The following is a 26,667-nucleotide window of genomic DNA, read 5'->3' as shown; positions in this document are numbered from 1 at the left end:
TTTGCGGAAAAAAATGGCTTAATTGCATTATATAGTATTAAAGCAAATATTTTCTATAAAGCTAAGCCGGGTGCTTTTAGGCAAACATTATTTTTGCCTTGACATACATGCAAAAATGTTTCCCACTTAAAGGAAAGCGGTTGAAGGAATTTAGATTGGGTAATTTCGGTTGAACTGTGGAAAGCGAAGTTGCTTGCTTAGGCATCGATCCAGTCAAAACTCGGGCACATCTTTAACTTTCTGCAGCCTGCGTAGCCTGTGAGACCTCTGCTGACACGGGTAAAGTAACGAGCGTGCAACGTCTTTCCCGAATTGGATGTCCGTACCCTACCGTCACGTGCACTCGAATTAAGCGTGCGTTTAAGTGCGCTCGCAAATAGAAGACCTGGGGCTGCTCCGAGGTTACCTGATCCCACCAAAATGCCCAGCTGGCGGTCAAAAATGAGATTTCCTTTCTCGTCTATGCCTATGCTTGGGGGAAGGGAAAAAAAAAAAAAAAAGGAACGTTTTGTTGCTTTTAATATGAGCTTCATTGGATTGGTTTGTCTCATAGTGCAGTCGTGACGCAGTGTTGTGTTTTATCAGTGCCCACCCCCAGCAGAATTCTTTGCTTAAGAGGAGGCAGATTTTCACCTACTGAATAAGACTCTGGACTCGCATTGATGCTTCTCGGTGTTGTCTTGCGTGCTCTCCCGTGCCGGAGTGAATTTTATCCCCGGACTGCCTGGTGTAAGTTACAGCCCTCTTTCTACCCTCTGGAAGCTTGCATGTTGAGATGTGACTGTGCTGAATGATAGGCTGTCTATTTTAGACTTCAGCCTGTATTTACAATCAGGAGGGCAAGTCGCTGGAAGAACTTAGCTCCTTTTTCTTTTGAAACAACTTTTAAATACTGGGTGAGTTTAAAAAATTTTTCTGCCTGGTTTTCTTTCATAAAACATCTTTTCCATAACCATGAACACTTGTTTTCTCTGAATGGATCTTAAAAATCGGCAGCGTTGAATCATGAGAACCGCTTGCTTGTTAGAAAGACTTTGTTCGGTCACTGAAGGATTGAATTGTCCTTTAGTTAGAGAAAAAGAGATTTATCAGCAAATGCACAACAAGGACTTGTTGACACTTCACCTATCTTACTTCTTTGTAGAACTGCTGTTTAAACGTGACTGCTGTCTGTGTTTTTAGTGAATGTTTTCAGTGACAGAATCTCATGCTAAGTATTTTATATGCATTTTTGACCTTTCAGTGATGGCAACAGAGGTTGATAGGGACTAAGAAAAGGAAGCATCCTCTGGAAGTTTTGGGAGCTGGCAGTGACAGTCCCTCTCTGCAGTGTTAAACTGGATGGGAGTCCTTGGAAAGCTATCAACTTCAGTCTTGTTTCCATATCAAGTAGTAGCGTGAAGTATGCTTAAACACATTGCGAACGTGTTAAAATAGGAACTGATTGATACAAAAACTGCTTCTGCAGATGCGGTAATTGAGGTTTGTTTTTTTTTTAAAGCAAGTCGAGGGTGCTTTTTGCATACTGGAGTATTAAACTTTCATCATGCTTGGCCTTGTGACAAGTCCTGGGCATGTAATTTAGAGCCATATAGGGATGTTCTTAGTCTTGAACCACTTGAAGTTATACAACCTTTCATATCATCAGTGGAGTATTAGTAATTTAAAGTAGATAATTTGCGAGCCTTGTGGCCCGAGCACGAACTGGATACGATAAGGGCTATTGATGTGAACGATGTTAGTGGCTTTGGTTATAAATCAGGCTTGGTTTCTAGGCAGTGCTGTGTTTAGTACCAATAAGCTGGAATGCCAGATCTGGTATGAATTTATATACATAGGTGGGAAGCCTGACAGGTTTTATATAAAGAACAACATACAGAGATTAGAGAGGTATGGAAAAACCTCCTAGAAGCTGCTGTCTGGTAAGCATTTTCGACAGACTTTTCAGCCGGTGGGAACGAGAAGCGAACCTGCCTGTCAGTACAAATTCAGTGCCTCTGTCTATCACGAAACGTCTGCTGTTTTCATCACTGCAGGGGAAAAGAAATCGTCCTCCCCTCTCTGTCTTGTCAGAATGCAAAGTGGAGTAGTTGTAAGAGTTATCTTGAGAAGTGCTACACTAGCTGCTGTCTTTTGATTTTTGCTCGTACTCGGGCAACAACAAAGCAGTTAAAAACTCGTGGCATTAATTCCTCGTGGAAACTTTGTCCTGTCCGGAGCAGGGGAAAGTTTTCAACTGCAGCATGGGGCAACTTCTGAGAGCAGAAGAACTGCATACAGCGTGATTTATATATGGTATGAGCTGTATACGGGATGATTTATATATGGTATGAGCTGCATACGGGATGATTTATATACTTTTCCATGTTTCACGAGTGCAGTAGGTTCTTCCCTAATTTTCTGCGAAGAGAAGATTAAAGGACATGTATGGGGTCTCTGTTTCCTTTATGTCACGCAGTTGGATTGCTGGTGGGTAACGCACACCGATTGCTTCCCTAGACTTTGAACTTCGTCCTGAGCTCTTAGTTAACCGTTTGTCCCTGTTGTTAGATGTTTCTGTGTTCTCTTTAGCAACAGTCTGTTTGGCAAAAAAAATAACAACTGACAAAATTTGTTTTTCAAATTTCCTATTATTTTTTCACTAAAAACTTGTCTAGGCTTAGAAGTGTACTGTGAATAGTTTCCAGAAGAGCTGTCTTAGTAAATGTCTGTATATAAACATGTCCTAAAATGATCTCGTGGTTACCAGGAGATCCTGACTTTTTCCTGAGGATTCACTTGTCATTCTGTATGAATCAAGGTGCTTCCTTACCTAGGCTGGTTTTTTTTTTTTCATCTCTTCCTTAGGGAAGAAACAGCACTTTGTGTTGACAGACTTGTACCAAGATGCTAGCAACAAAATAAAGTCCGAGGGGGGTGTCTGGATCATCTGCCAGCGAGGCAGAGGGACGTGCTTAGCATTTCCAAAAATCAGATTTTTCTCACTGAGGTGCAAGTTCTGTAAGTTTCTAAGTCCACTTAAACAGTTAAAAGCTTCAACGCAGACCTCCTAAGTACGATACTCTGATTTTGGTTCATAAGAAAACTGGAGTAGCTAAAAATCTTGCCTTAATGCAGAATTAGCTTCTTACAACTTGAAATGTCACCTCTACGCATTTCCCTTCGCTCTAACAGCCACCGGAGATGCACGCTCCAGCTTCAGGTCCTGCAGCTCCCCGGTGCTAACACGGTTCCTCTGCCCTGCCAATGCCCAAGGGTGAGTTCGCAGCACGGCCACTGCAGTGCGGACCGGAATGGTTCCAGAAGAGTTACCTAAAGCCTAAATAGGAAAATGAACTTTTCCACCCAGAGTTTGCTACAGTAGCGTAGCGCACCCGACTGCGGAGGCTTTGGCGGAGAGGCGGTATCGGTCCCGCAGGTAAACGGGAGGATTTCCTAGCATCTGGCAGGTCAGGTTGAATTGCGTTTGGCATGCAGAGGGGCGCGTTGATGACATATAAATGAACGCAGGAGAGAAGCAGGTTAGTGACTTCCAGCTGTCACGCAGAGAGCAGAAGATGTGCCGTTCCCTACTGTACGGCGTTTTTTCCACTTTCTTTTTCGTCCCAGTAACAACATGAAATACCAGAGGCTCTTGGGTTAGATTAGGTGATGAGGGGCATAGCTCAGCGTGTCTGAGCATGCCAGATGTATTTTGGGCTCTAGAAAGAAGCACGCTACAAGATTTAGTCTGTATTTAGTCACTGGCCTACTTTGCAGGATATTTTGCATTTCTGAAAACTTTCTCAGCAGACATGTGCCCTTTTTTTTTTTTTTTCCTTTCTGTTTCTTTCTTTAAACGTTTAACATCTCTTACAGTTATTTAAGGTTGAAAGTAGTAACACCTAGCTGTTCAGATGCTGCCTGCATGTTCATTTTTAAAGGTGTGTTTATTCCCTTTCCTCTTTTCCTTCTGATTTTCATCTTGTTAAAGGCAAGGCTTGGCCGTTGCTGTGCTCTGTCACTTGTGCACATGCAGTGGACATCAAGTTGAGCCTCCCAAGTTTTGGAGGAAGCTCTATTTTGAACCGTCACCTTGCATAAAATGACAGGAGGGGTGACTTCTTACTTAAGACATCCTTTTCTCCCAAGGCCATATATCCCATTTCACAGGGAGGGAGATTATGTAGCTGCTTCTCCGAGCCCTTTGCCAAGAGCCCTGCCAACAGACTTTGGGGGAGACTCACTGGGCTTCACGAAGAGTTTTAGGAGCACACATACACGCACTTGAAGTCTTAATTTCTTTGGGACCATCTGGAGTTCTTCTCCCACCCCCCCTTTCCCGGGAAGCTAATAAAGGCAACCTTGTGACTTAGTGGTTTATTTTGGAAGCTGCAGGAACTCGCTGTGGCTGGAGGAGCCAGATTTGGCAAACATTGTCCCATGAACTCCGTTGTGGTGGGGGAATGTCACAATCCCCCTGCTCTTCCTCATCCCAGAAACTGGGTCACCGCAGTAAATTGGTAGGTTGGTTGATAAGTGGAGAAAAGACAGATCTCTGTTGGGAATAAGGGTGTGCTTTCGTCTTGCGGGTCCAAAGGAAACGGGTCTCATATAATCACAGCATCTGTGGATGCATGCATGGATCTCAGTCAGCTTTGCCCATCTGCAGGAGAGAAAACTGGGGCACCGAGGCTAACTTGGCAAAGGCACTGTGTAAATCCATGCGGGATGAAGAGTTTAATCATTAATCTCCAGGATCAAGGAAGGACCCTAGTCCAGCACTTCATCTCCTAGCCAAAATCTGATATACATAATAGAAATTTTTTAACGAATGAATTTAACGGAGTCTTGTCTTCCTTCCCAGGCAAACAAGTGCTAATTCTAATTGTTTCTTCCAAATTTGATTAGCCTTTTCTGTCTCTGTCAAGTCCTTTTCCACTCAACGGGCTGAGTGCTCATGAATTATAAAAAGGCAACAAGTCTTCAAACATCAAAAATGCATTGGTGCTTTGTTTTCTCATGTTATCTCATAGTATAAAAATCCTTCTACAAATGTTTTTAGCTGTTAGGACCTTCCGAGATGTTATTTTAGAGTGTAAGGCATGCAAGGATTGATGTCTGCTCCATGTCTGGAAAAGACTGGAGCAACAGTTGTTGAGCCAGTTTGGAGCCTGGCGAAAGAAAGAGGGACATCTTTTCTGCGGAATATGTATATTTAGAGAAAGCATCAATCCTTGACATCAGCTTAAGGAAAATGACGTCAAATCAAGGAAACATCTATAGATGTGGTATTTTCCTGTTGGTGGTTCTCAAGGATCCAGCATCTCAGGAATATGCAAAATCTCTTATTTTTTAATTTTGCCATAATTTCAGAGGTTCCAGAGACCCTTCCTCCTTGCTACCGCAGGACCTATATTGCATTGGGTTTATCGAAAGAAATTTAGCATGGTCTTGAAACTGAGGATGTGGGTATATTGTATGAGACTGAAGCGACCGTGGGGAAACTGAGAGAGGGCAGGAGGTGGGCTTGGGACTTTTCATCGGATAACCCCTGGTCTCTCAAAATGCTTCTTAAAACGGGTGGAGTTGGATATTTGCTGCTAAATGTTCATTTAACCCCTTGCCATCTCCAAAATGGCACTTTTCTGGAGCCAAACAGCATGGATAGGAAAGCAGAGGGTGGCATGGGACGTCTTTGTGGTGGCTGCTAGCAGGAGAGGAACAGCCAGCAGAAGAGACAGATGGTTTGGGCAAATTTGCTTCTAGCTTTTGACCATCTTGACATCAGTGTGGACCTTATCGCTCTGCTTAGCAGTCTTTTGGATGGTGAAGGTTTTATTTTTTAAAGTCCCTTTCTCTCTGTCCATTTTTGGATTTGAAAGAGCTCACTCTTTTTTCAGATTAGACTAATTAAGGACTGATTAAGATGTTATTCAAAAGGCGATCATAAAACTGAAACCATCAAAAGAAATACCGAAAGATATCTGTAACAACGGTTTGAATATAATAAACCGGTTAGTAATTGGTAACCATCTATAGGAAAGAGCGGAGAGCTCAACTTTTTAGTTAAACTTTTTTTACAGACTTCCCTAGGGAAGTCTGCAGGGATACATGGGAATATTGCGATTATTGTGCCGTTTCAGTGACTGAGAAGCTGTAAGAAAATTGTATTCTTACTGCATGGGATGTGATAGCAGCAACAGATGAATATTAATGCTCTTCAGAGTATTTTCAGTGGCGTTTCCTAGACAGGCACATAGATAAAATCATTTTTCAAAGGAGTGCATTGCTGGCTCTAGCTGATAAAAGGTGAGAGCTCTGCTGTGGTCGGTGGAGCTAGGTGATATACATCAGCTGGGAGTCAGGCTGTATGGTATGGCCTATATATTCTACATATCTTATATTCACTGGCTGCAAAGAGCCAAGAAGGATCCTCCTTCTAGAAAGAGGGCTTATCGCCCTGCTCGGTAAATTCAAAACAAACATACCCCCCAACCTTTCTAAATCCTTTTAAATTGCTCAAAAGATTTTCTCGGTTAGTGATATTGCAAGGAACGTATTGCTTTGGAGGTGACCTAATTTTAACCTTTTCTGAATTGCTTTATGATTAGAACAGTCACATGCCGAGCTAGGACCCCATTAGTGGATTTAAATCATCTGTTTACTTCTGAAAACGCGCATTGTTACGGGCTCCGCTGAGTATTCCTTTTTTTTTTTTTTTAAATTTTCTTTTTTTTTCTTTTTTTTTTTTTTCTTTTGCAGGACAGAACATCGCAGTTGTACCGCTTTGGGAGCAAAATATGGAATGTGTTTCACTGCTGACCGAAGGCAGCCAAATGAACAGTATTTATAGTAGTTTGAAAATCAGCAGTTAGCAGTTTCTTCACATTCTAACACTACCGAGCACTTTCCAGAGAGAACTCATTGTTTACAAGAAATCTGCTTTCCAAATCCGTTACGGTGCCCTCCAGCCTTGACTATTAACTATTTGCAAAGGGGAAGCTAATCTACGGTTTGGGGAAAGATGGCAATGGATGAGTACCTGTGGATGGTCATTGTGGGTTTTATCATTGCTTTTATTTTAGCCTTTTCGGTTGGTGCAAATGATGTTGCCAATTCTTTCGGAACGGCTGTGGGCTCTGGTGTCGTTACTTTACGCCAGGCTTGCATTTTGGCTTCAGTTTTTGAAACCACTGGCTCAGTATTACTGGGAGCAAAAGTAGGAGAAACGATTCGGAAGGGTATCATTGATGTTAACCTGTACAACAACACTGTCCCGCTGCTGATGGCAGGAGAAGTGAGTGCAATGGTTGGTAAGTAATACTTTCCTACTCCGAGTAACGTTCGTTGTCTATTTGTCATCCTGTTTGTTGTGAATATTGTTAATTAAGTCTTCCCATCTGGGCTTGCATGTCTCGTTTGGTATGAACGCAGGGGCCTGTATTCCTTTTTTAGTCTCCTATGGTTTTTAAAATGCTGCTAATCATTTACATTTTTCAATGGTTCAGCCATTTAACAGAAGAAAAAAAAGTTTAACATAATGGATCATGTATATGTATTCCTAGGGTACTGAAAAAAATATTTTGGAGATCTTGATGATGGTAAATGGAAAATATGTAAGCATAGCATTTGTGACTATATAGGAGATCCTACAGAAACAGCAGTTTGCAGTGAATGCGTATGAGAAGGCATTACCTAAATCGTTTAAAAAAATTACAGAAAATCCAAACATATTTGCTTAAACTGATTGTCTAGTTCCAGTTTGAGGGACTGGAATTATTCATACACTTCACCCTTGCCCACGGCAAAACTAAAGGAGCAGTAAAGAGAGATGGGCACACATTTAAGGTCTTTTAAATTTTTCTGACTCAAAGCGACAGCGGTTCGGCGTACCTTAGAGTCTGCTCCGCCTGCCTCTCTTTGCAGTCAAATTAATCTCAGTTTAGAACAAACAGCGTATTCTGAGGTAAGTAACATTAAGCCGCGGTATTTACTCTTTGTTTATATGCAAGAGGCTTTGTGAGCTTTTGGAGAGCTCCCTGAAGGATCAATAGCAAACCTGCTTTGAAAGGGCAGGAGGCAGCAGGAAGGAAGAAACCCTTTCGCTGTGGGAGAGGCAGCCCAGGCAAGGGGCCAGCCTGCCCATCCCACCACCACTTCTTCAGTCCGGCAGGTCCGTGGCATCCCACGACAGGGCGACCTGATTTAGATGAGCGTCGCAGCGTCCTCTGTTTGAAAGGGATGCTCCGCTCAATGATTTTTTTCCTTAAACCTCCTTAAACCTAACCTAAACATTATTTCTACCTACCCCCTCTAACCTCCCCACAGTTTTCAGGCGGGACCTGCGCGTGAGATAGGCGGATCCGTGCAGAGGTCTACTACATGCGGTTATTTTCCCGTTTCTTTGGGGATATGAGTGACTTCTATGGCAAGGGTCCGTCACTTAAGCAGTTTATGGACATTTTTTCTCTTCCTGAAATGACACTGCTTTCTTCAGTCATTGATTACTTCATAACTCATGGCATTGAGTTTGACCAGGTGCATCTTTACAAGGATATATCTGATGCTCTTAGAGATGTACATGTGAAAGGACTCATGTACAAATGGATTGAAAAAGATCTGGAACAGTATATTCTGCATGGGGATGAAATCTATGCTGTGCTAAACCGACTGGTGAACCACAAGAAGAACTCTTCCTCATTGCTTTTTTTTTTTTTTTTTCATTTTAATGGCTCAAGATGGACATTGAGTGCCAGTTTCTGGACTCGTCTGAGGCGGCTTTGTGTGCTTGAGAGCGGGGAGGTGGTTCCCTTGGGCTTCTGCTGCCCCTGAGCCTCCTGAAGGTTGGCCACCTTCCCCCGCCCAAGGAGAAGAGGGGTTGGGTAGCGAGAAATCACTGCTGGGATCACAACCGCTTCCCCAAACGGTCCCTCTTTGAGGTTGCCAACTTAAACTACATCAAATGCTCTTGGGCACCCTGCGTTGGTTCCTCTTTCCCCATGTCTTGCAAGGTCAACTGCAGATTTCTGGTCTTTCCCTCAAGTTGTAGGGTGGCTTCTTAGTGCCACTCCACTTGCATCGTTTACCCTTCTGCTTCCTGAGATAGCGCCGTCATTTCCCACTGTGCCCAGGAGCTGCGTACACCCTCTGAAATGTAAGTGACCTGCGTCTTCTGAACTTCACGGTCTTGATACTCACAGTCCCCATTGAAGGAAGGGCCTTTTTCCATTTCTGTATCTATTTCTGACATCCTGATCCTGGCCGGGCAAAGTTTTAAGTCTCAGATGCCCCCTGCGGAGGCAACTGGCCAGAAGCTCAAAGAAAACAGCTTATTTGCATGCGTATTTACATAAGCCTGTGTGAACTTCATGACCAGTTGCATTCCCTTCCTCCAGTAAGGGCATTAAGAAGAAATTCCACATTTTAAATCTCAGAATTAATCACAAGTTGCAAACGGCAGATTTCCATATTTTTTTTTTCCCCCTCCTCAAATCCATCTCCAGCTTTTCTCTGGATGTATGATATTTTTTTCTGTGTTTTCTCTGAGCCTTCCTGGATGTTTTCTTTTCCTCTTTCTGTTTTTGCTCTGCATTCCCCCCTCCCAGCCCGTCTTCTCATGCCTCATGATCATGTTTTTGCGAATGGAGTTAGCTTCTGAATTTTGATGAGGCTTAAATGATTCAACAGTCTGGGAGAGACCAAAAGTCGCCGTATCTTCTTTCCACATGTTGGTGGAAGATCCTTTGATGCTTGCAGCAAATAGCAGCTGGTGATTCTCAGGGCAACCTTCTCTCATAAAAGAGAAAAGGAAGCAGGGAGCAATGGGATTAAAATTTTAAAATGTAACGTTTTGTAATAATTTGTAGGGTATTAAAATGTTTGTTGGGAAGCTAGGGACCGTTGCTCTTGGGAGGAAATTGTAGTACTTCCCTAGCATTAACTAATTGTCAGGTTATTGTCAGGAATTGCCCGGGTGTCGTTCTAGCAGTCCTGGTGGGAGCTGAAGCCAGCAGCTGCTGCGACCGAGGAGATGCCACCGACAGGGAGGACATCCCAGCCAGGATTAGCAAAGCAAAGCACTAACCCGCTCTTGCGGGTGGTGTGGTACTCACCGGAGGCTCGCGGCTGGCACGCAGCGCCGCAGCCTCGGGAGAACGGATGCGGTGCTTTCGGCAGCGGGGGAGCGTGAAACGCACCCTGAGCCGAAAGCCGGCGCTGGCGACTCGTGGTCAGGGCAGTCCGCAGCCAACCCTCTTTCTTTAGGAGATAGCAAGCGGGAGGAAAGGGTGCGCGGCCACGGCGTCAGCAGACGGGAAGAGTCTGAATTTGGGAGTCTGTGACAGGTCTAGTGAGCCTCCTGCTTCCTAGGTTAGTTTTGCAAAGATAAAAATTGGGAACATGTGTTTTGTGTTAAAGAGGAGTCAAAGCTTTGATGTAGGTAGTTAAGGCATTGCAAGCCCCAGAGGAAAGTCCTGCTCTGGCTTGATTTGTAGTTCCTTCTGTTCCTTAATGTGCTTCCTTAAACTTCTTTAGACCACGCATTGTCCTTCTCAGACCATCCGTCAGTCCTCCACCACTTTCTCTCTTGCTCTCCTGTTTGTTTTCAAGGTGAAGTGGATTAAATAAGAAATAGTGCCGTACTCCCTCTGTTTCCCTCCCGCAAAAAACCCAGCCCTCGCGACACATTTGCAGTGCAGCTGTGGCTTGGTTGCATTTTCCCTATTTTTTTAGCCTGAGTGTTTTGTCATTACATATCTACGGCTGGCTTATCTGTTTATTTGGCTCTTTACAGATGTTACCACCTATTTTCTCTTTCACCTCACTTCCACTTGCTGGTCTCTAAGTTCGTGTCAAAGGTTTCAGAGTGTATTTATTTTTATTTTAGTACAGGGGAAGAGAAGCCAAAAAAAAAGAGCAGGTGTTCCTTGTTTGATCTAGAATTTCCAAGAGCAATAGGAGTACCAGTTGTTTTGGGATAGTACCCCAGGAGAGATCACTTTTACAAACTGGTTGACTTCCAAATGTAGCCGCCTATGGTGCCAGCAAATCACCATTTGCAGATGGCTCCGTTTCAAGACCTTCAAACCATCCTCTCCTGTGGCAGTTGAGGATGGAGGCTGAGATTTTGAGCAGCGGCGTACGTTCAGCGACCTTGCTGTTCAGCGACCGTGTCTGCTGCAGATATGTTAAGAGAGGTGGCACGAGCCAGAAAATATGGGATCTCTCATGGCAGTTTGATTGCTGCCGTTGGGGCCTCTTAACACATGAAGACTTAGGCTTAAGGCCATGAAATCTTAAGATGAAGAAGAGATCTTTCTACGAATTCTCTAATATTAGGCGAGATCCACGGAAAGCTCGTGTCACTGCCAAAATGATTTTGGTGTCCTGAGGTTAGTGCCACTGCAAGAGGAGCAGGGAACCTGGGTCCTTGCAATGTGAAAATGAGCTGGAGCGTGGAGCTGCGTGCTCGAGGGCTTGGTGGCCAACCATGGTCTGATCTAACTACCCAAAGCTGGGACTGAAAACAAATACAAGGCATCCTCTCTGGTGCTTGGGGTCTTTTTTTTTTTCTCTGCTCTCTTGGCAAATATCCTCCTTGGGCCATCTGTTGGGACACCAGACATCGCATTTACTTTATAAACCATTAGCCACTGTCCCTGAGTTAATTAGGGGATCTTACTTCCTTATGCCAAGGGTATCTTTGGCTACTCCATGACTAAGATAAGCCTTTTCTGCAGTTCTGAATTTCTCCAGTGCTGCAATGAGCGGCAAATGAAGGCAGCGAGAGAGTCCTTATTCCCTCCTCAGTCCATTTTTCGTATAGTGGACTCCAGACGCCCGCATGTCACTGAGAAGAGGCATAAAAACTCCCTGCCCCACAATTTGAGCCTTCCTCTGGTAGCGTCTGAATGTAGGAGTGTTATGGAACATCGATTTTCAGTAACGGGAGCATGGGTAGTTCATTGGTGAAACGGTGGATCACAATGATCACTTGGAGGCTTCCAGGTCCAGCTCTCAAGAATGAGGTTTTCTAAGCTTGATGCAGACTGGGAGCAGTTTGTGTATTTAATCAGACAGGCTGTAAATACTGAAAGCCTTCAAAAAAAACCCCAAAAAAAACCCAAAACAGAACTGCTGTGCAGTGTAAAGAGCGGTTAGTAAGAAAAAGTCATAAGTAAGATCCAGCACTCAAAGCTGCTGTTAAACTGTCTTAGTATTCGCTTTTAGAGACAGAACAGGAACAAAACTCTCTTTAGTAGATCTCTCTTGTGCATGTGGAGCGTAGGCAGCGCTCGTAAAAGAATGTGGGTACGTGGCGAAGAATTTTCTGCGTGACATTATTGTTACTGTTGTTGTTTACACCATACGGTTGGGGTTTTTTTTCTCTAGGTTCTGCTGTTTGGCAGCTGATTGCATCGTTCTTGAAACTCCCGATATCGGGGACCCATTGCATCGTAGGTGCTACGATTGGATTTTCTCTGGTGGCAATTGGCACGCAGGGAGTCCAGTGGATGCAGCTTGTCAAGATTGGTAAGCGCTGTTTCCTTCTGTGCGTGAGGGTGTGTGAAATAGCGTGCGCTGCCTGCAAAAAACATTCCCAGAAACCTGCTTTGTGCTGATAGCACTCCCTCCTTAAATTATTTTCCACCCCAGTCCTGTCATTGAGAAGATGCACTGATGAACCCTGTTCATTAAGAGCTGCGTGGAGAAAGGGGTAAGGCACAAGCTGCACTTCCCCAGCGGTAAGCTGAGGAGACATTGTCCCTCACAAACATGCTTCAAGGTGACATTCCTCCTCTTCTAGTTCTTTTCGTGGCAGCTCATACCACCTCGTTCTTGCTCTCAACAATACTAGCCATCACGTGAATGCCCACAGTCATGTTTCTCTACCCACCAGCTTCAGGGAGGCGAAAGCTGGGCATACAGCTCATGTTTAACCCACAGCCTCCCACTGCCAAGATCAGGACAGCCGAGCAGGGATGTGAAGGAGTTTTCATCATTGTTTTCGAAGCCTCGTAACCCGAGTCGCAGCCTAAACCCTGTATTAAAAGGATTTGATGCTGAAGGCACTGTGCTTTCGAGAAGCTGGAGCAATGCGTATTTTTTTTAATCCTGTCAAAAGTAGAAGAGAGTTTGCAATGACAGCAGAATCAATCTGTTAACCATGCCGCAAACAATAAATCACTCTGGATGAGATTTCCAGAGCGCTGCCCTAATCCGGTTTTATTGAAATCAGTGGGAGTTTTGCCACCTACTTCAGTTAAATCAGTCCCGGACACTTGCAAATCTGGCCTGCAAAAAATGTACGTGCATTATTCATTACAGTTGATGCTTCTATGGCATTCTGGAAATGGAGACTTTTACCCTGCGAGCAGCATGGCATCCTGCTAGATGCAGTTGCTTTCCACTTGCTTGCAACATTCATGGTCACGCTGATTAGGAAATTACAGGGCTTTCTTGGTCCACTCTGCATCAAACTACAAGCAGCTTTCCTGATGAATTTGATTGCTAAATTTGCAAAATTATCGGGAAATGCTTTGGCTGATGTTCTAATAGTGCCTAGGATTACTTTGACTTTCCTGAGTGTCAGTGGACATTGAGTTGTACCGGTTGTAAGTAAACGTACAGAACTTTCATTCCAGTTGTACAAGAACTGTTTTAAATTTATTGCTCATTAACTGCTTACCTAACTGTTACGTAAGAACACTGCTTATTTCATGTTTCATTCTTTCTTTTCTTCAATACAGTTGCCTCTTGGTTTATTTCCCCACTGTTATCTGGCTTGATGTCTGGAGTCCTCTTTGTGCTAATCAGATTCTTCATTTTAAACAAGGTAAAGGAATCTCACTCTTATAATGAGTGCTCGGTTTGAAGGCTGTGTTCTAGTCCCTTATTTGAGTGCTGGCATTTCCAGAGTTGAAAGTTTGTGGCTTGCTTTTTGGACAGGAGACCAGTCATTTTTTTTATAGCCATTGGAACTGTACTTGCTCTTAGCAGTTCTGAAAGCTCAGGGTAAGTAATCTGACAAGTATTTGAGGCTTAGAAGGTGCTACGTGATAATTAATATGGTATATTCTGTTTGATTAAAGATGGTACATTGAGATTGCTTCTGTATTAGTACAAACTTGTTGGCATTGACTTAGCCTCACGATAGCCATTCTGACTGTTATTTAAACAGAACAGTCCTCCCTTGGAGATACTCTAATTGGTATTTCATAGTTGTGAAGTTTTAAGCTTCGGTTTTCTAGCACATCAGACATTAGAAGATGGGTATCTGCGTATTTCCTCGATTCTCAAGAAACCTGAAATCGATGGGTTTTAGTAACCTCAGTCAAAAGTGACAGCTTTGAGGTAACACCAGTGCATATATTTCCAGTGCAGAAGACTATTTGCCTGCCACCCAGCATGAACTGGAAACCTGAAGACCTTTATCTGCTCTTTCCATTTCTCCCACACCATTCAACTTGCTAAAATGGGGGAGTGCAGCACATGACAATGACCTAAAATAAGGGACACACTGTATTAGCAGTTATACAGGGAACTTAAATAGATGAGGGATTAATTCTTTTGCTATAAATAACACCACCTGTAACCTCAGCTTCATCATTCTTTACTTCTGATGTAAATAAATGTCAGCGATAAAACCAGATGATAGATTTGATCGGACTCAGCTTTGACTTTAAAATTACTCAAGTTGCGTAAAGGACAAGGAAAAGTTCCTCTGTTGCATTCAAAACCTAACAACTTAAGAAATCAGTCATCAGAATCACATGAACTCTGGTATAAAAGCCACATATTTAAGCATTCAAGAGGCAGAAAAAGTTCAAGCTAAGAAAATTGTCTTCTGACTGTCATCTGTGCCATTCACAAAGCAGTAAGATCTGTAGAGCTTCTGGCATAAGCAGGTAGCGACTTGCGTTGTGTGCGTCCCTAAAAAAAGAGCGGCTTTTTAGCTTGCGAGTCGGTGGCCCAATGTAGGGGTTCAAGCCCTTTTTGGGGGTGTCTGTGAATAGCAGCTGGCCCTGCGGATACAGCCCGTGCTGCCTCACGCTTTGGGACCGGGGCATAGCGCAGGGCGGCCGCAGCCTTCTCTCAGCTCCCTTTTATAGCTGATGGCAGCAAGAAACAAAACCACACTAGCCAGCCCTTAGCTTTGCCAGGCTCTTGGCAAACATGTGGAGCCCCTCAAAAGACCAAAGCGGTCTCCTCACAAAGGCTTTTTCAACGGCTCGCACAGTGCGTTTCCGCTGCGCCGTCAGCTGAGCCTTTCCTCGTTGAGCTCCGAGGGCATGAGACCACGGCGGGCAGCAGGCACAGCGGCGTGCTAAACATTGCACGCTCGCTTTATGTATGTTACCTGTTTAATGTGGCCAGGCACTTAATATTTCAGAGATTTCTCTTAGCTGGTGGAAAGTGCCAGTCGAAACTGGGAGGTTAGGAATAAGGTTTTGCGATGGATGTGTTGCGCTGATGCTTGTAGACCCGCCCCAAAAATATCAAAGCCCTGTCCTTCTCGGTACCCTTCAGTCATGCCGAGTGAAAGGGACTCCTCAGCTTGGAGACAAGGTGGGTAAGAAAACAATCGCAGAAAGAAACCTGCCCCCAGATCACCCAGCAGGTCTGCAGCCAACCTGAAAGTACAACCTGTCTCCCTGGTTCCCATTAACAGTGTCAAGCTTCCCCAGAATGCTGGTGCTTGCAGGACCAGCGTTGTGGATTTGGGTGTAACCAGGCAGGTCACCGTCCTTTCCTCACCACCCACCCAAAAGCTCCACCTGCCTGGCACTGACTCGGGAGCACGTGTTTTCCTCATGGATGTTCATGCTGACATTAATCTGGTGGAAAATCCAGCTAATGTTTCCTTTTTTCCCTCCAATTCCTATGCAGGAAGACCCTGTGCCCAACGGTCTCCGCGCACTTCCAGTGTTTTATGCTGCTACCATAGCTATTAACGTGTTTTCCATCATGTACACGGGGGCACCAGGTGAGTCAGCCGTCCGCAGCGGGTGGCACGGGAGGGAGGCTTCCCACAGCGTAAAATGATGTTCTACCAGCGTGCTGCCTGGTAGCCGTCAACACTGCACGGTTATCTCCTACGTTAGGAATTACAGAATCACACAATGACGGGGTTGGAAGATCTGGAGATCATCTAGTCCAACCCCCCCGCCAGAGCAGGGTCACCCAGAGCAGGTTGCACAGGAATGTGTCCAGGCGAGTTTTGAGTATCTCCGGAGAAGGAGACTCCACAACCTCTCTGGGCAGCCTGTTCCAGTGCTCTGCCAGCCTCAAAGTGAAGAAGTTCCTCCTCACGTTTAGGTGGAACTTCCTATGACCAAGTTTGTGCCCGTTACTTCTCGTCCTGTCGCTGGGTACCACTGAAAAAAGACTGGACCCATCCTCCTGGCACCCACCCCTTCAGTATTACACAGAGTCACAGAATCACTAAGGCTGGAAAAGACCTGTAAGACCATCAAGTCCAACCATCAACCCAACCCCACCATGCCCACTAAGCCATGTCCCACAGTGCCACGTCCACAGGTTCCTTGAACACCTCCAGTGATGGTGACTCCACCACCTCCCTGGGCAGCCTGTTCCGCTGCTTCACCACTCTCTCAGTAAAGACATTTTTCCTAACATCCAGCCTAAACCTCCCCTGGCACAACTTGAGGCCATTTCCTCTTGTCCTGTCAATAGTCACTTGGGAGAAGAGACCAACACCCACCTCCCCACAACCCCCTTTCAGGTAGTTGTAGAGAGCGATGAGGTCTCCCCTCAGCCTCCTCTTCTCCAGACTGAACAACCCCAGCTTCCTCAGCCACTCCTCATTAGACTTTTTATAAGCATTAATAAGATCCCCCCTCAGTCTTCTCTTCTCCAGACTAAAAAGACCCAAGTCCCTCAGCCTTTCCTCATAAGAAAGATGTTCCAGTCCCCTAATCCTCTTCGTAGCCCTTTGCTGTACCCTCTCCAGCAGTTCCCTGTCCTTCTTGAACCGGGGAGCCCAGAACTGGACACAGTACTCCAGAGTTACTGAAGGCAAGAGTAAATCATACACCTCCCCACATTCTTCTGTTCATGCACGTGTTTTTTGTGACTCCCTCCTGATGGCTCCGGTTAGTGGGGAAGAGTGCAGCTACAAAAAAAAAAATCCCGCTTTAGAGGAAGGGGAAATATTGAGCTGCCAGCTTCGGCTTCGTCAATCTGAGCACATGTTGAGCTCTCAAAGGTATTCCGGATACGTGCATCAAGGAGGGAAGGTTCAGAGCAGGTAGGCTGTTTGCCCTCCATCTAACGCTACAGCTCCATTGAAATCAGCAGAGTCACTGTTCTGGCAAATCTGGCACGGAGCCGATTAATTAAATCTACTTCTTTATTTCCCTTCTATGATAAGAAGCCCCGAGCCTGTTTCTGCATTTAATGCATCTTCTTTCTTGGGCGCTGTGTTTTCATTGCAACTCAGTAGAAGGAAATGATACATGTAATTTTCAGGACTTTATTTATATTTTTGTATATTTGTGTGTTTTATGTGCATTGATATGTTTGTGTTTATTTAGACTTGTGTTTATATTTCAACATTTATGTTTGTATGTTTGTGTTTGTATATTTATATTCACACATTTTATGTTTATATCTTTGCATTTATATGTTTATAGTTAACTTTGCTTAAGCACTTAAACACGCTTAAACAGTGTTTAAGCATTTAAACACGCACTTGCAACAAAAGAGTTCAGAAAAAAGATGTTCAATGCTCTCAACTCCTTTATTGAAGACTCTGGTCATTAAATGTTATCTTTAGATTAGATTATTGCCCCAGAGCCATGAACAAACAGGCAATTGAAAAGAGACTCCTCAACAAGCCCCTGAATTAAGAAAACAGGCTTAGAAAGTGACCTTTGTTGAATAGAAATTTGTTTTCTCTAAACCCTGACGCACTAGATGTACTAGATAAATGCAGTCAGTAGACTCTACTTCATAGCATAGCATTACTGAAATTAATAAAAAGCCTGAGAAGTTCCCACTCTGAGGGTAACATAACTCAACTATTCCTTTTCTTAAGTCTAATTGGCTATGCATCCAAGGTGTTTCACAGTAAATCAGATGTATAACCAACATTTCCTCATTAGTTGTACTGTAGAAGTAGGTCAGGCACTCTGCAGTGACTCATTATGCAAATAAATGAAATAAGAATCTTAATGTCCCTACTGTTTCAGCTTAGCAGTCTCGAAAGTGCGTGAATAAAAAGGTGGGACTCGGCTTTTGATGCTCAGGAAATACATATTTACTCTCCAAGGCTTCTGTCCTGGCAACATTTACTCACAAGGATGAATTAGGTTTCAAGACAGGCGTACGTATATGGGTTGAAAGATCAGAGTCCAAGTTCTTTCTTCATTAAGGGTCTGATCATTTAACTGAACAAGCGCAAGGAGCTCTGTTGGGGGGATATTTACAGGAACAGCAGTTATTGTCACAATTGCGCATTGCAGGACTGAAACCTCAGCTCTCAAGTGCTACATTAAGCTATTATCGTAACCAATAACGATTTAGGTTAAGCTAAGCATCGGGCTTTATTGACCAGAGCAAAGGTCAGGTAAATACCCTAATGGGCAACACGGTTTAATGTGCATCAGTGTATAAAATCACTGCAAACTTGTTTTAGCAGCCCTGATGTGGGAGTTTTGCCCCTGACTTCTTTGGAAATAAGGTCACGGTGGGGTAACAGGGAATTGGAAGACTAAACCTGCAAACGTTTGCACGTCAGCTAGACCTTTAAATACTGCACTACCTGATATAGTTGTTAAAAATGATCGGCTCGTTCATGTCGGTTTTGAATACATTGTGAATACAGGCTTTCCTGCAACAGACTGCTCTTCCACTGCCTGACATAATGAAGTCATGTTAATTTACTGTTTGCCTGGGTTTTATTTCTTTGTCTTCACAGTACTGGGACTGGTACTGCCAATGTGGGCCATTGCTCTAATATCGGTCGGCGTATCCTTAGTATTTGCCATCTTAGTCTGGATTTTTGTGTGTCCCTGGATGAAGAGAAAAATAGAAAGTAAGTAGTTGCTTGGTGAAATGTGATTGATGTAAAATCACGGAAAATTTCATTTCGGAGCTGGAAGTGCCCTGGAGAGGCCACCTAGTCCAGTCCCCACCCACAGGGAGGATGTGCTGAAACTGTTCCTCATGTATTTGCGTAACCTGCTCTTAAAAACCTGCAGTGCTAGAAATTCAAAACCTTGTTAGGCAATCCATTGCAGTGCTCACTTCTTCTAGAGTCTAGCAGAAACAGGAAAATAAATCCTGGAACATAATCCATTTTATATTTTACAAAGGAAACGTTAAAGAGGAAAAATCTGGCAGAATGATTATCTTTAAGTAACTTCTTTAACTTTACAGTAAGTTGGGCTGATCACAGCTTTTAGCTTTATAGCGTTCTGCTTGTTTGCTTTGCTACTCTCAACAAATGCGGTGTTTAAAACGCAGAGAAGAGTTTCAGATTTCATTAATAAATGAGCAGTTCGGTGTTTTACTTCAGTTACCTACTTTGGCGAATTTTGTAGGACGAAACAAAGACGCTCTAGAATTTTCTCAGATGAATTAGTAAAGGTAAGTGTTAGAAATAAATAAAGAATGCGTGTGAAATGGAGCCAGGTTACTGTATCCACGTTGATCTATGCCGTTGATGCACACAGTGGAAACGTAAGCAGCAAGACGGATAGGTTGGGTTTAAAATTACAGTACTGTTATTTCCTTAGGCCGGTTAAAGAAAGATGCTGCACTGTCAAGGATATCAGATGAAAGTCTTGATAAAATTCAAGATGAAGAAACACCAGTCTTTAAAGAGCTTCCTGGTGCCAAAGCATCTGACGAGAGCACGATTCCCCTTACTGGCTCAGTACCAGAAGCTGCTGGGGCATCAGATACTATTGCAAATGGAAACCATCCACGCGTACCGTATGGTAAGAAACTAAGACAACACAGAGGGTTTATTTTCAGTAGGGTTTCTTAACTGCAAGTAGGTCTCTTGTAAGTGGTAAGTTAGCATTTGGGGTTTCCAGCTCTAATCCCTCTTCAACACTTGTTGGGAAAGACGATCGTTTACAAGTGACATTTTCTAGAGAGGACTTAAAACCAATTACATTTTCTTTGGCTGTATTTTAGAAACAGCTGAAAACAAAAATCACTTTCCTCTTTGCTTTACTTTGTATCCTTAATGGCGTTTCCATCCTTTTAAGCAGTGGAAAAATACAGAGAAGACAAATTGCTGATGTATGAAGGTTAAATTCAGCATAAAGATGATTAGCATACTACCACAGGAGATGAAAAGATTTGGGCTTTAGTTGACGAACCTGTGACCGTTTGGAGCGTGTCCGCTAGAAAAATCTCATGCGTTGTTTTCTGAACGTATGTTTGTAAGAAGTAGGCTTGTGTGCATAAAGCGCTTTTTATTCTCCCATGTGGTGGGACCGCACCCCCCCACTTAGCGGTCTGCTGACTTTGATATCACTTTGCTAACATCTACACAGCCCTGTAATTCGGTTAATAAATGCCTAACATAGTCAACCGATTCTTACAAAATCAAATAAATCATGACGTGAAGCCCTTTGAGTGTGTGCTTCCAGTTTAAAAATAGCTAAAACCAATTCTGAATGTTGCAGAGTGGAAATCTGGGAAGTCAGGAAATGAAAAAAGATGGTTTCTTCAGAAATATTGCCTTAATTGTGATATGTGTCCTACGGCGTACGCTAATGTTAAATGTATACAGTGGGAATAACTACCATCACATTCATAAAAATAAAATATACAAAATGTTGGAGTAGCTGAGGAAATATTTCTGCAGAACATTAACTTTTTTGCTTTCTGGTTTTTTAATTATTTTTAAAAGTTATGTAAAAGTCTGTTAAACATAGGTACTTTTGAAAGATGACCTCATATTCAGTATGACATTACCTTAATTACAGTAAACCACCTTTCCTGAAATTCTTATTAGGCCTATTCAACATAGACAAAACCTCAGAAAAAATAGACCTTATTTTACAAGAAAGAAATTTTATAGAAATTACTTTTTCAAAGAACCTGAGGATTTAACCTTCAAATATCACCTTGGAATAGCCGAGCCCAAGTGACTTGCTGCAAGTCATACGGCGTGTCTGGGGGAGACTCAACGCTGGAACAAAGCTCTTTTTGCACAGAAGATGAGAGAGTTTATTTTGCAGTGAATTGAATCTTGGCTTATTCACTGCATATATTGCAAATTGATCTACTTTGTCCTGTACTCTCGGATCGCTGCTGTTTTATCGTCTCACGAAGCGGGAGGGAGGGGGCTTCTGCATTATGTTTAGTAGAAATAAAAACTCTAAATCTCTGCCTTTTTAGGGAGGGCGTTTTCGATGACGCACACCTCGGTGAAATCACCTGTTTCCAACGGCACCTTCAGCTTCGACGGCCAGATGAGGAGCGACGGCCACGTTTATCACACTGTGCACAAGGACTCAGGTTTATACAAAGACTTGCTCCACAAAATACACCTGGACAGGGCCACCGATGAGAGGCCCGCTCAAGAAAACAACTACAAACTGTTACGACGCAACAACAGTTACACTTGTTACACAGCTGCTATTTGTGGCATGCCCGTGCATTCCTCCTTTAAGGCAGCGGATACATCAACTCCAGAGGACAGTGAGAAGTTGGTGGGTGACACTGTTTCCTACTCCAAGAAGCGAGTTCGCTATGACAGCTACTCCAGCTATTGCAACGCAGTGGCCGAGGCAGAGATCGAGGCGGAGGAAGGCGGGGTGGAGATGAAGTTGGCCTCTGAACTCGCAGATCCTAACCGGCCCCCAGTTGATCCCGTGGAAGAGGATAAGGAAGAGAAAGACACGTCTCAGGTCCATCTACTTTTCCACTTCCTCCAGATCTTAACAGCCTGCTTTGGATCCTTTGCCCATGGAGGTAATGATGTCAGGTAAGAGGATGACATCTCACAAACCAGCAATGTTACGGTTTAAGTGCTTGGAGCAAGCTTTGCCAGCTTGGCCGGTCGGAAAGCATATGCATTTCTGCAGGCAGATGATCATCAGGGCTGTGTTTTGCAAAGCTTGTGACATTGATGACCCCGGTGCTTTCCAGGAGTTGGGCTGCTCAGTCTATGGTTTATTTTCTTCTCAATGGTAACATCTTTTTATGTACTGCTAAATAATTGTGCAGTATTTAGTTTAATTCAGGTTTAATTTTGGCAAGCTTTGAGGCACTGAGACTCCCCCTGGCATGCCAACCACTGTAAAAGCAAACAGGACAGTCCCAGCCCCACAGAGTTCGCAGCCTATTTTAACTGCAAGATTGGAGACCATCAGCAAATGAGAGGTTTAGACTGTTTTTGTCATTAGATTAATTTCATCTCTTGTCACATTGCAAAAAAAGGTATGTGAAGAATGTCTTCATTTTGATCGCTGCAGCCCTTGTAGACTTCCCTTTGCTGAATCTTTTGCTTGGAGTTTTCCAGGGGTCTAGGACCGCGTGAGGCAGTGTATCACTAAATAGCCCAGAAAATCTACCAAGCCTTAACCTCAAAGTCCTACTGAAGTTCATACAACTTCTCCAGCTGCCACAGTTCTCTTTCTTACCAAAATAAAGGGAGCTACCTCCGAGAAGCCCTGGGCACGTTCCCACGCCCCATGCAGAGAGGGGACATGGGCTATGGCTCGTCTCCTAGCCCTCATTTAAGAAACTTCCCATCTCCCGGCATAGTTCTGGTACGCAGTACTCCCTGGCAGGAGTTTTATCCAGAGCCGCTATCACCGTTGAGTTGCTCCTTGAGTTTGGAAGAAGCTGGTGAGTTCATCCTTCAGTCATTTGGCTTAAGTGTCTCTGTCCTTAAATCCCGTGGCATTAACACCATTTCCCAGGAATAAAGGAAAAGGATCATCCTCCAGGAGTCTTTATCTCATGTTTATATTGACTCAGACAGCTGACAAAATCTCAGAGTTGGTCTCAGAAATGTTTATCTGCACCTCTTTGCCCTCCATCGTCTGGTCAGACCCGTGCGAAATAGTGCCTCTTCACTCACTCATTTGCCAACTTCTTTCCCTTCGAAGGCTTGGCTCTGTTTTATTCCACAAAGTACAAGACTTTTGACTGAAGGATTTAGGATGTAGGCTCAGGGTGGAGCATTTTAGACCTCCCTCATCTTCACTTACATTGCTCATCTGCTTATAACATGGCTTCATCTGCAGGGCCCTATTGCACCTCGCCATCTCGGTGGCATGTGGCTGAAGGTGGTTGGGGTGGTTTTGCTCTGTCCCTGGGAACATTGCATATTTTTCCTTTAGGATTTGGCTGGACTGCCTCTTCCCTAGGCATGGAGCGATCCACTTGGTATTGAGTAGGCGCTCTTTCCTGTATCGTGATAAGGTCCCCTGAGGAACCCACTCAGAAGCTGCTTGTCGAAGCAGTGTTCCTTATTTGGGTTGTAGCTGGGGCCGTACTGAGTCCCCTTCCCGCTGAACCCTCGCCGTGTTAGCCATGCCCTGCCGGTGTCGGTTTCAGTATTTGCAGCGGGGCTTTGCAGCGTTCATAACTTTCATAGCCCTCCTCAGGCGTCTGGGCAAACTCTGTCCCACTCAGCAAGGAGGAACGGTTATTGCTCCTCACTCTTGTCAGCCACCCGATTTAACTCGCGGGTCATCTTGAAAACACTTGCAAACATGTCTCTTCCCTCCCTGTCCATCCAGCGTCCTGGGAATTCGGAATAGGGCTTTCTGAAGAGCCTTCTTGTTCTTGCTGTTGTTATTACTCCCTTCGTATCCGCAGGGATCTGGCTGTGGGAAGGAGTCCAGGGTCCCCTCATCCTCTGGATTGGAGGGCAGCGGCGCAACTTTCTTTCCTCTCAGATGATGCCCGTTGATCAGGACCTCTGCTCTGGGCACACCGAGCAAGAGCAAAGACCCATGGAAGCCGGTACCCATGCTCTGCAAGTCGCCGGCAGCGAGTGCTGAGTGGAACGTAGGAAAAAGGACAAACACCGCTGATATTTCTTGTAATGTACCCTGGGAAATACCATTGCAGAAGGTTCACAGCCTACCACAGTAGATGCCCCTGCTCCTTTATTTCCTGTACGTGATGTCTATACATACTCCTCAAGGACTCACATCAAGCATCACTTGCCTTTTCTGCAGGAGGCAAGGGTAGCAGAGTTTGGTAGAAGTGATCTGTAAGGATGCAGTCCGTTCAGAAATCGAATTTGGTGTTGATAGGAGCTGGGCAGAATGAAAGACAAGGTTTAGACTCTGTGCAGTATGCTTCGTTGCATCTTACAGCCTAATTCCCCCAGAATTCTGCATTTGGACTGGCTCGTTGCCGTGGCAATACCCTTTCCTGAAAATTCGTATTTTTTAGTGTTTTGTAGATCTCTACTTCTGTCAGTGAGCCTACCAAATTTGCCAGCAAACATGCGTTTTTATTAAATGCCATTTATTCCAAAATCTCTTCTTAAGTTGAATTCACGTAATGGCAAAACTAAAGAACATGTTAACTTCGTTTTGTCAAAGCTGGTAGGAATGCAAGAAGATGATCATGGGTGTAGGACTGGATAGGAACCCATCCTTGCAATTGTACTGAGTTCCAGCTCAGCAGTAAAAATTAAAGACCCCTTTGGATGCCAAAAAGGTTGAGTAGATAAAACACTCTGGGAATGCAGATATCTATCCCATGGAGTACGTAGCAGACATTTTGCCGGTCTCTGTCTAGCAGAGCAGAAGACCTCTTACTGGGCTCTTGGCTCTTCCACATGTCGCATAAAGATCTGCAGAGCTCAAAAGGCAGTGCGTTATTTTAAAAACAATGCAGTAGAACCTAGCTAGTAGCACGGCTTTCTGTCCACGTTTCTGTAAGAAAGCAAGCCTTGGCAATCCATCTTCCATCGAAGGCTGCTATCTTTTCATCTCCCGCCTTCATTCACTTTCCTTCTGTTCATTTTAGGTGCTGCTGTCAAGCTCCTTCTCTGTTTTTTTTTTTTTTCTCAGCCTTGAATCCTGTGGTTAAAAACCCACTTTCCTCTCCATTTCATTTTAAGCTCCTCACTCATATATTTAGGGCAGCACCTCCATTGTCCACATCTTTTTCTTTGGACTTGTCTCCTACATTTTCCTTCCCCATCCTGGAACTCACTTTCATCCCATGTTTTCTGTTTATTTTCCATCAGGCTGTTTGCTTGTATTCCTTGAAGGGACAGAGGCAGGTAAGAGGAACAAAGAGAGAAAAATGTAAAGCTAATATAAAAATTAAAAGCTGCAGGTAGTGAAGCGATTGACCTGTTTTAGAGCATATTTAAGGGTGAGGCACACGGTGCGGGCTGAACCGTGATGCAGCTCAGCAACACTTTATGGAGCAGAAGTGCGCCGTATAGTTTGGATAGCACTTTAGTGGGAAAAAAAAACCATATGGAGATCTCCCTTGTTTCCTTGTCCAGGCTTTTCCCCTGGACCTGGAAGAGTTAAGTCAGTATTTGGCCGTCGACTGCAGAACTAACTGGTAATCAGGGCAGCTAGACCCCAGTTTCTTCCAAGGTGATGCTTTTTAGCATGGTAACGATACCAGCCGTCTTTGCTGTAGGAGCTGATGTTCGTAGCAGTCAGGGCTCCTGTTTAGGCTGACATCAGCAGGGATCCTGGCCGGGGCAGCTGTGCGTTAAAAGAAACGGGGAGTCATGGTAACTCCTTATTTGGGTGACTCTTTTGTTCAGACCATCCCCTCCTGCCCCCCTGCCGCAGAGCTTATATGCGCTGTGTCAAGGATGCTGGAGCCCTTCCAGGGCTGGGACTAACTGAGCCGGGCCGAGAGCCTTGTGACACCGTCGCGCACATGGGCTGAATGAAATCTAAAGAATTTAAAATCCCGACTAAATGTGTTGGGACAGAACCGCTGGAAAAAAAAAATGTTGTTGAACTTAATTAGTGGCGCCAAGCGAGCAGGTCCCACTGGCTCAGCACCCGCGCACAAAGGGAGCACGTCAGGTCATTGCAAGGGCAACTGGAGAATAAAAAGGGCAGGATGGAAAAAAAGACCTGGGCCAGGAGCGTGACACAGGGAGAACTGCCAGCTTCCTAAATGCTTGTTCAGAGCCAGCTTTCCAGAGAGGCTGGGAGGCTGGGCTCTGTTGGCCGGCGGGGACTATAGGCACCTATGGTTGAGTTAGACTGAGCTTATTTTCTGTAAATATAGGTTGGTTCGGCAGGAATCATGATGATCCGGAGCTCAGCGCTGCAGCCGCAGCAGCCTACCTCTATAAATGCAGGCAGCGGGAGAGTCGCTGAAGTTGTAGGGTTTATGCTGCGTTTCGAAGTCTGGAAGCATGTCTGAATTAACTAGTTCCCAAAAACGAGGGCAGTTAGGCAGGCTGTTTTGGAAATGGCTAGAGAGGACTGCTAACCCCATAGCTATGTCCTGCGCTCAGCACAACGGTGGCTGTGACTGCTTTGCTAACCGGGTTGGGAATGAGCAAACGGTGCGTTGGCCCCGCAGCCCATCCGAGCAAACAGGAAGATGCTTTTGTTGACTCAGGCAACCTCTGGAGATCGTTATTCCTTGAATTCTTGCAGTCGAAGCAGGATGACCCACGGAAAGATGCTGTAGGTTGACGTGAGGTTTGCTGATTAAAATCTGCTGCTTATGCTGTAAAAAAAG

General features: G+C 44.4%; 1 protein-coding gene across 2 annotated transcripts in view; it reads left to right on the top strand.

Moving 5' to 3' along the window:
- Positions 1 to 646: 646 nt before the first annotated feature.
- SLC20A2 (solute carrier family 20 member 2) overlaps positions 647 to 26,667 on the top strand; it is a 40,865-nt gene continuing 14,844 nt past the window's right edge. For both annotated transcript variants that reach the window (XM_059817505.1, XM_059817503.1), the window contains exons 1-8: positions 647 to 729; positions 6,745 to 7,295; positions 12,373 to 12,513; positions 13,731 to 13,816; positions 15,871 to 15,967; positions 18,923 to 19,039; positions 19,743 to 19,946; positions 21,364 to 21,952. In XM_059817505.1, coding sequence (XP_059673488.1) covers positions 7,007 to 7,295; positions 12,373 to 12,513; positions 13,731 to 13,816; positions 15,871 to 15,967; positions 18,923 to 19,039; positions 19,743 to 19,946; positions 21,364 to 21,952 — 1,523 coding nt within the window. In that variant the 5' untranslated portion in view covers positions 647 to 729; positions 6,745 to 7,006. The remainder of the gene's footprint in view (positions 730 to 6,744; positions 7,296 to 12,372; positions 12,514 to 13,730; positions 13,817 to 15,870; positions 15,968 to 18,922; positions 19,040 to 19,742; positions 19,947 to 21,363; positions 21,953 to 26,667) is intronic.

The sequence above is a fragment of the Gavia stellata genome, chromosome 5, assembly GCF_030936135.1.
Source record: "Gavia stellata isolate bGavSte3 chromosome 5, bGavSte3.hap2, whole genome shotgun sequence".
In the NCBI taxonomy this organism is placed as follows: domain Eukaryota; kingdom Metazoa; phylum Chordata; class Aves; order Gaviiformes; family Gaviidae; genus Gavia; species Gavia stellata.
The sequence above is the reverse complement of the archived record's forward strand: the minus strand, read 5'-3'. Positions and strand labels throughout refer to the sequence as shown.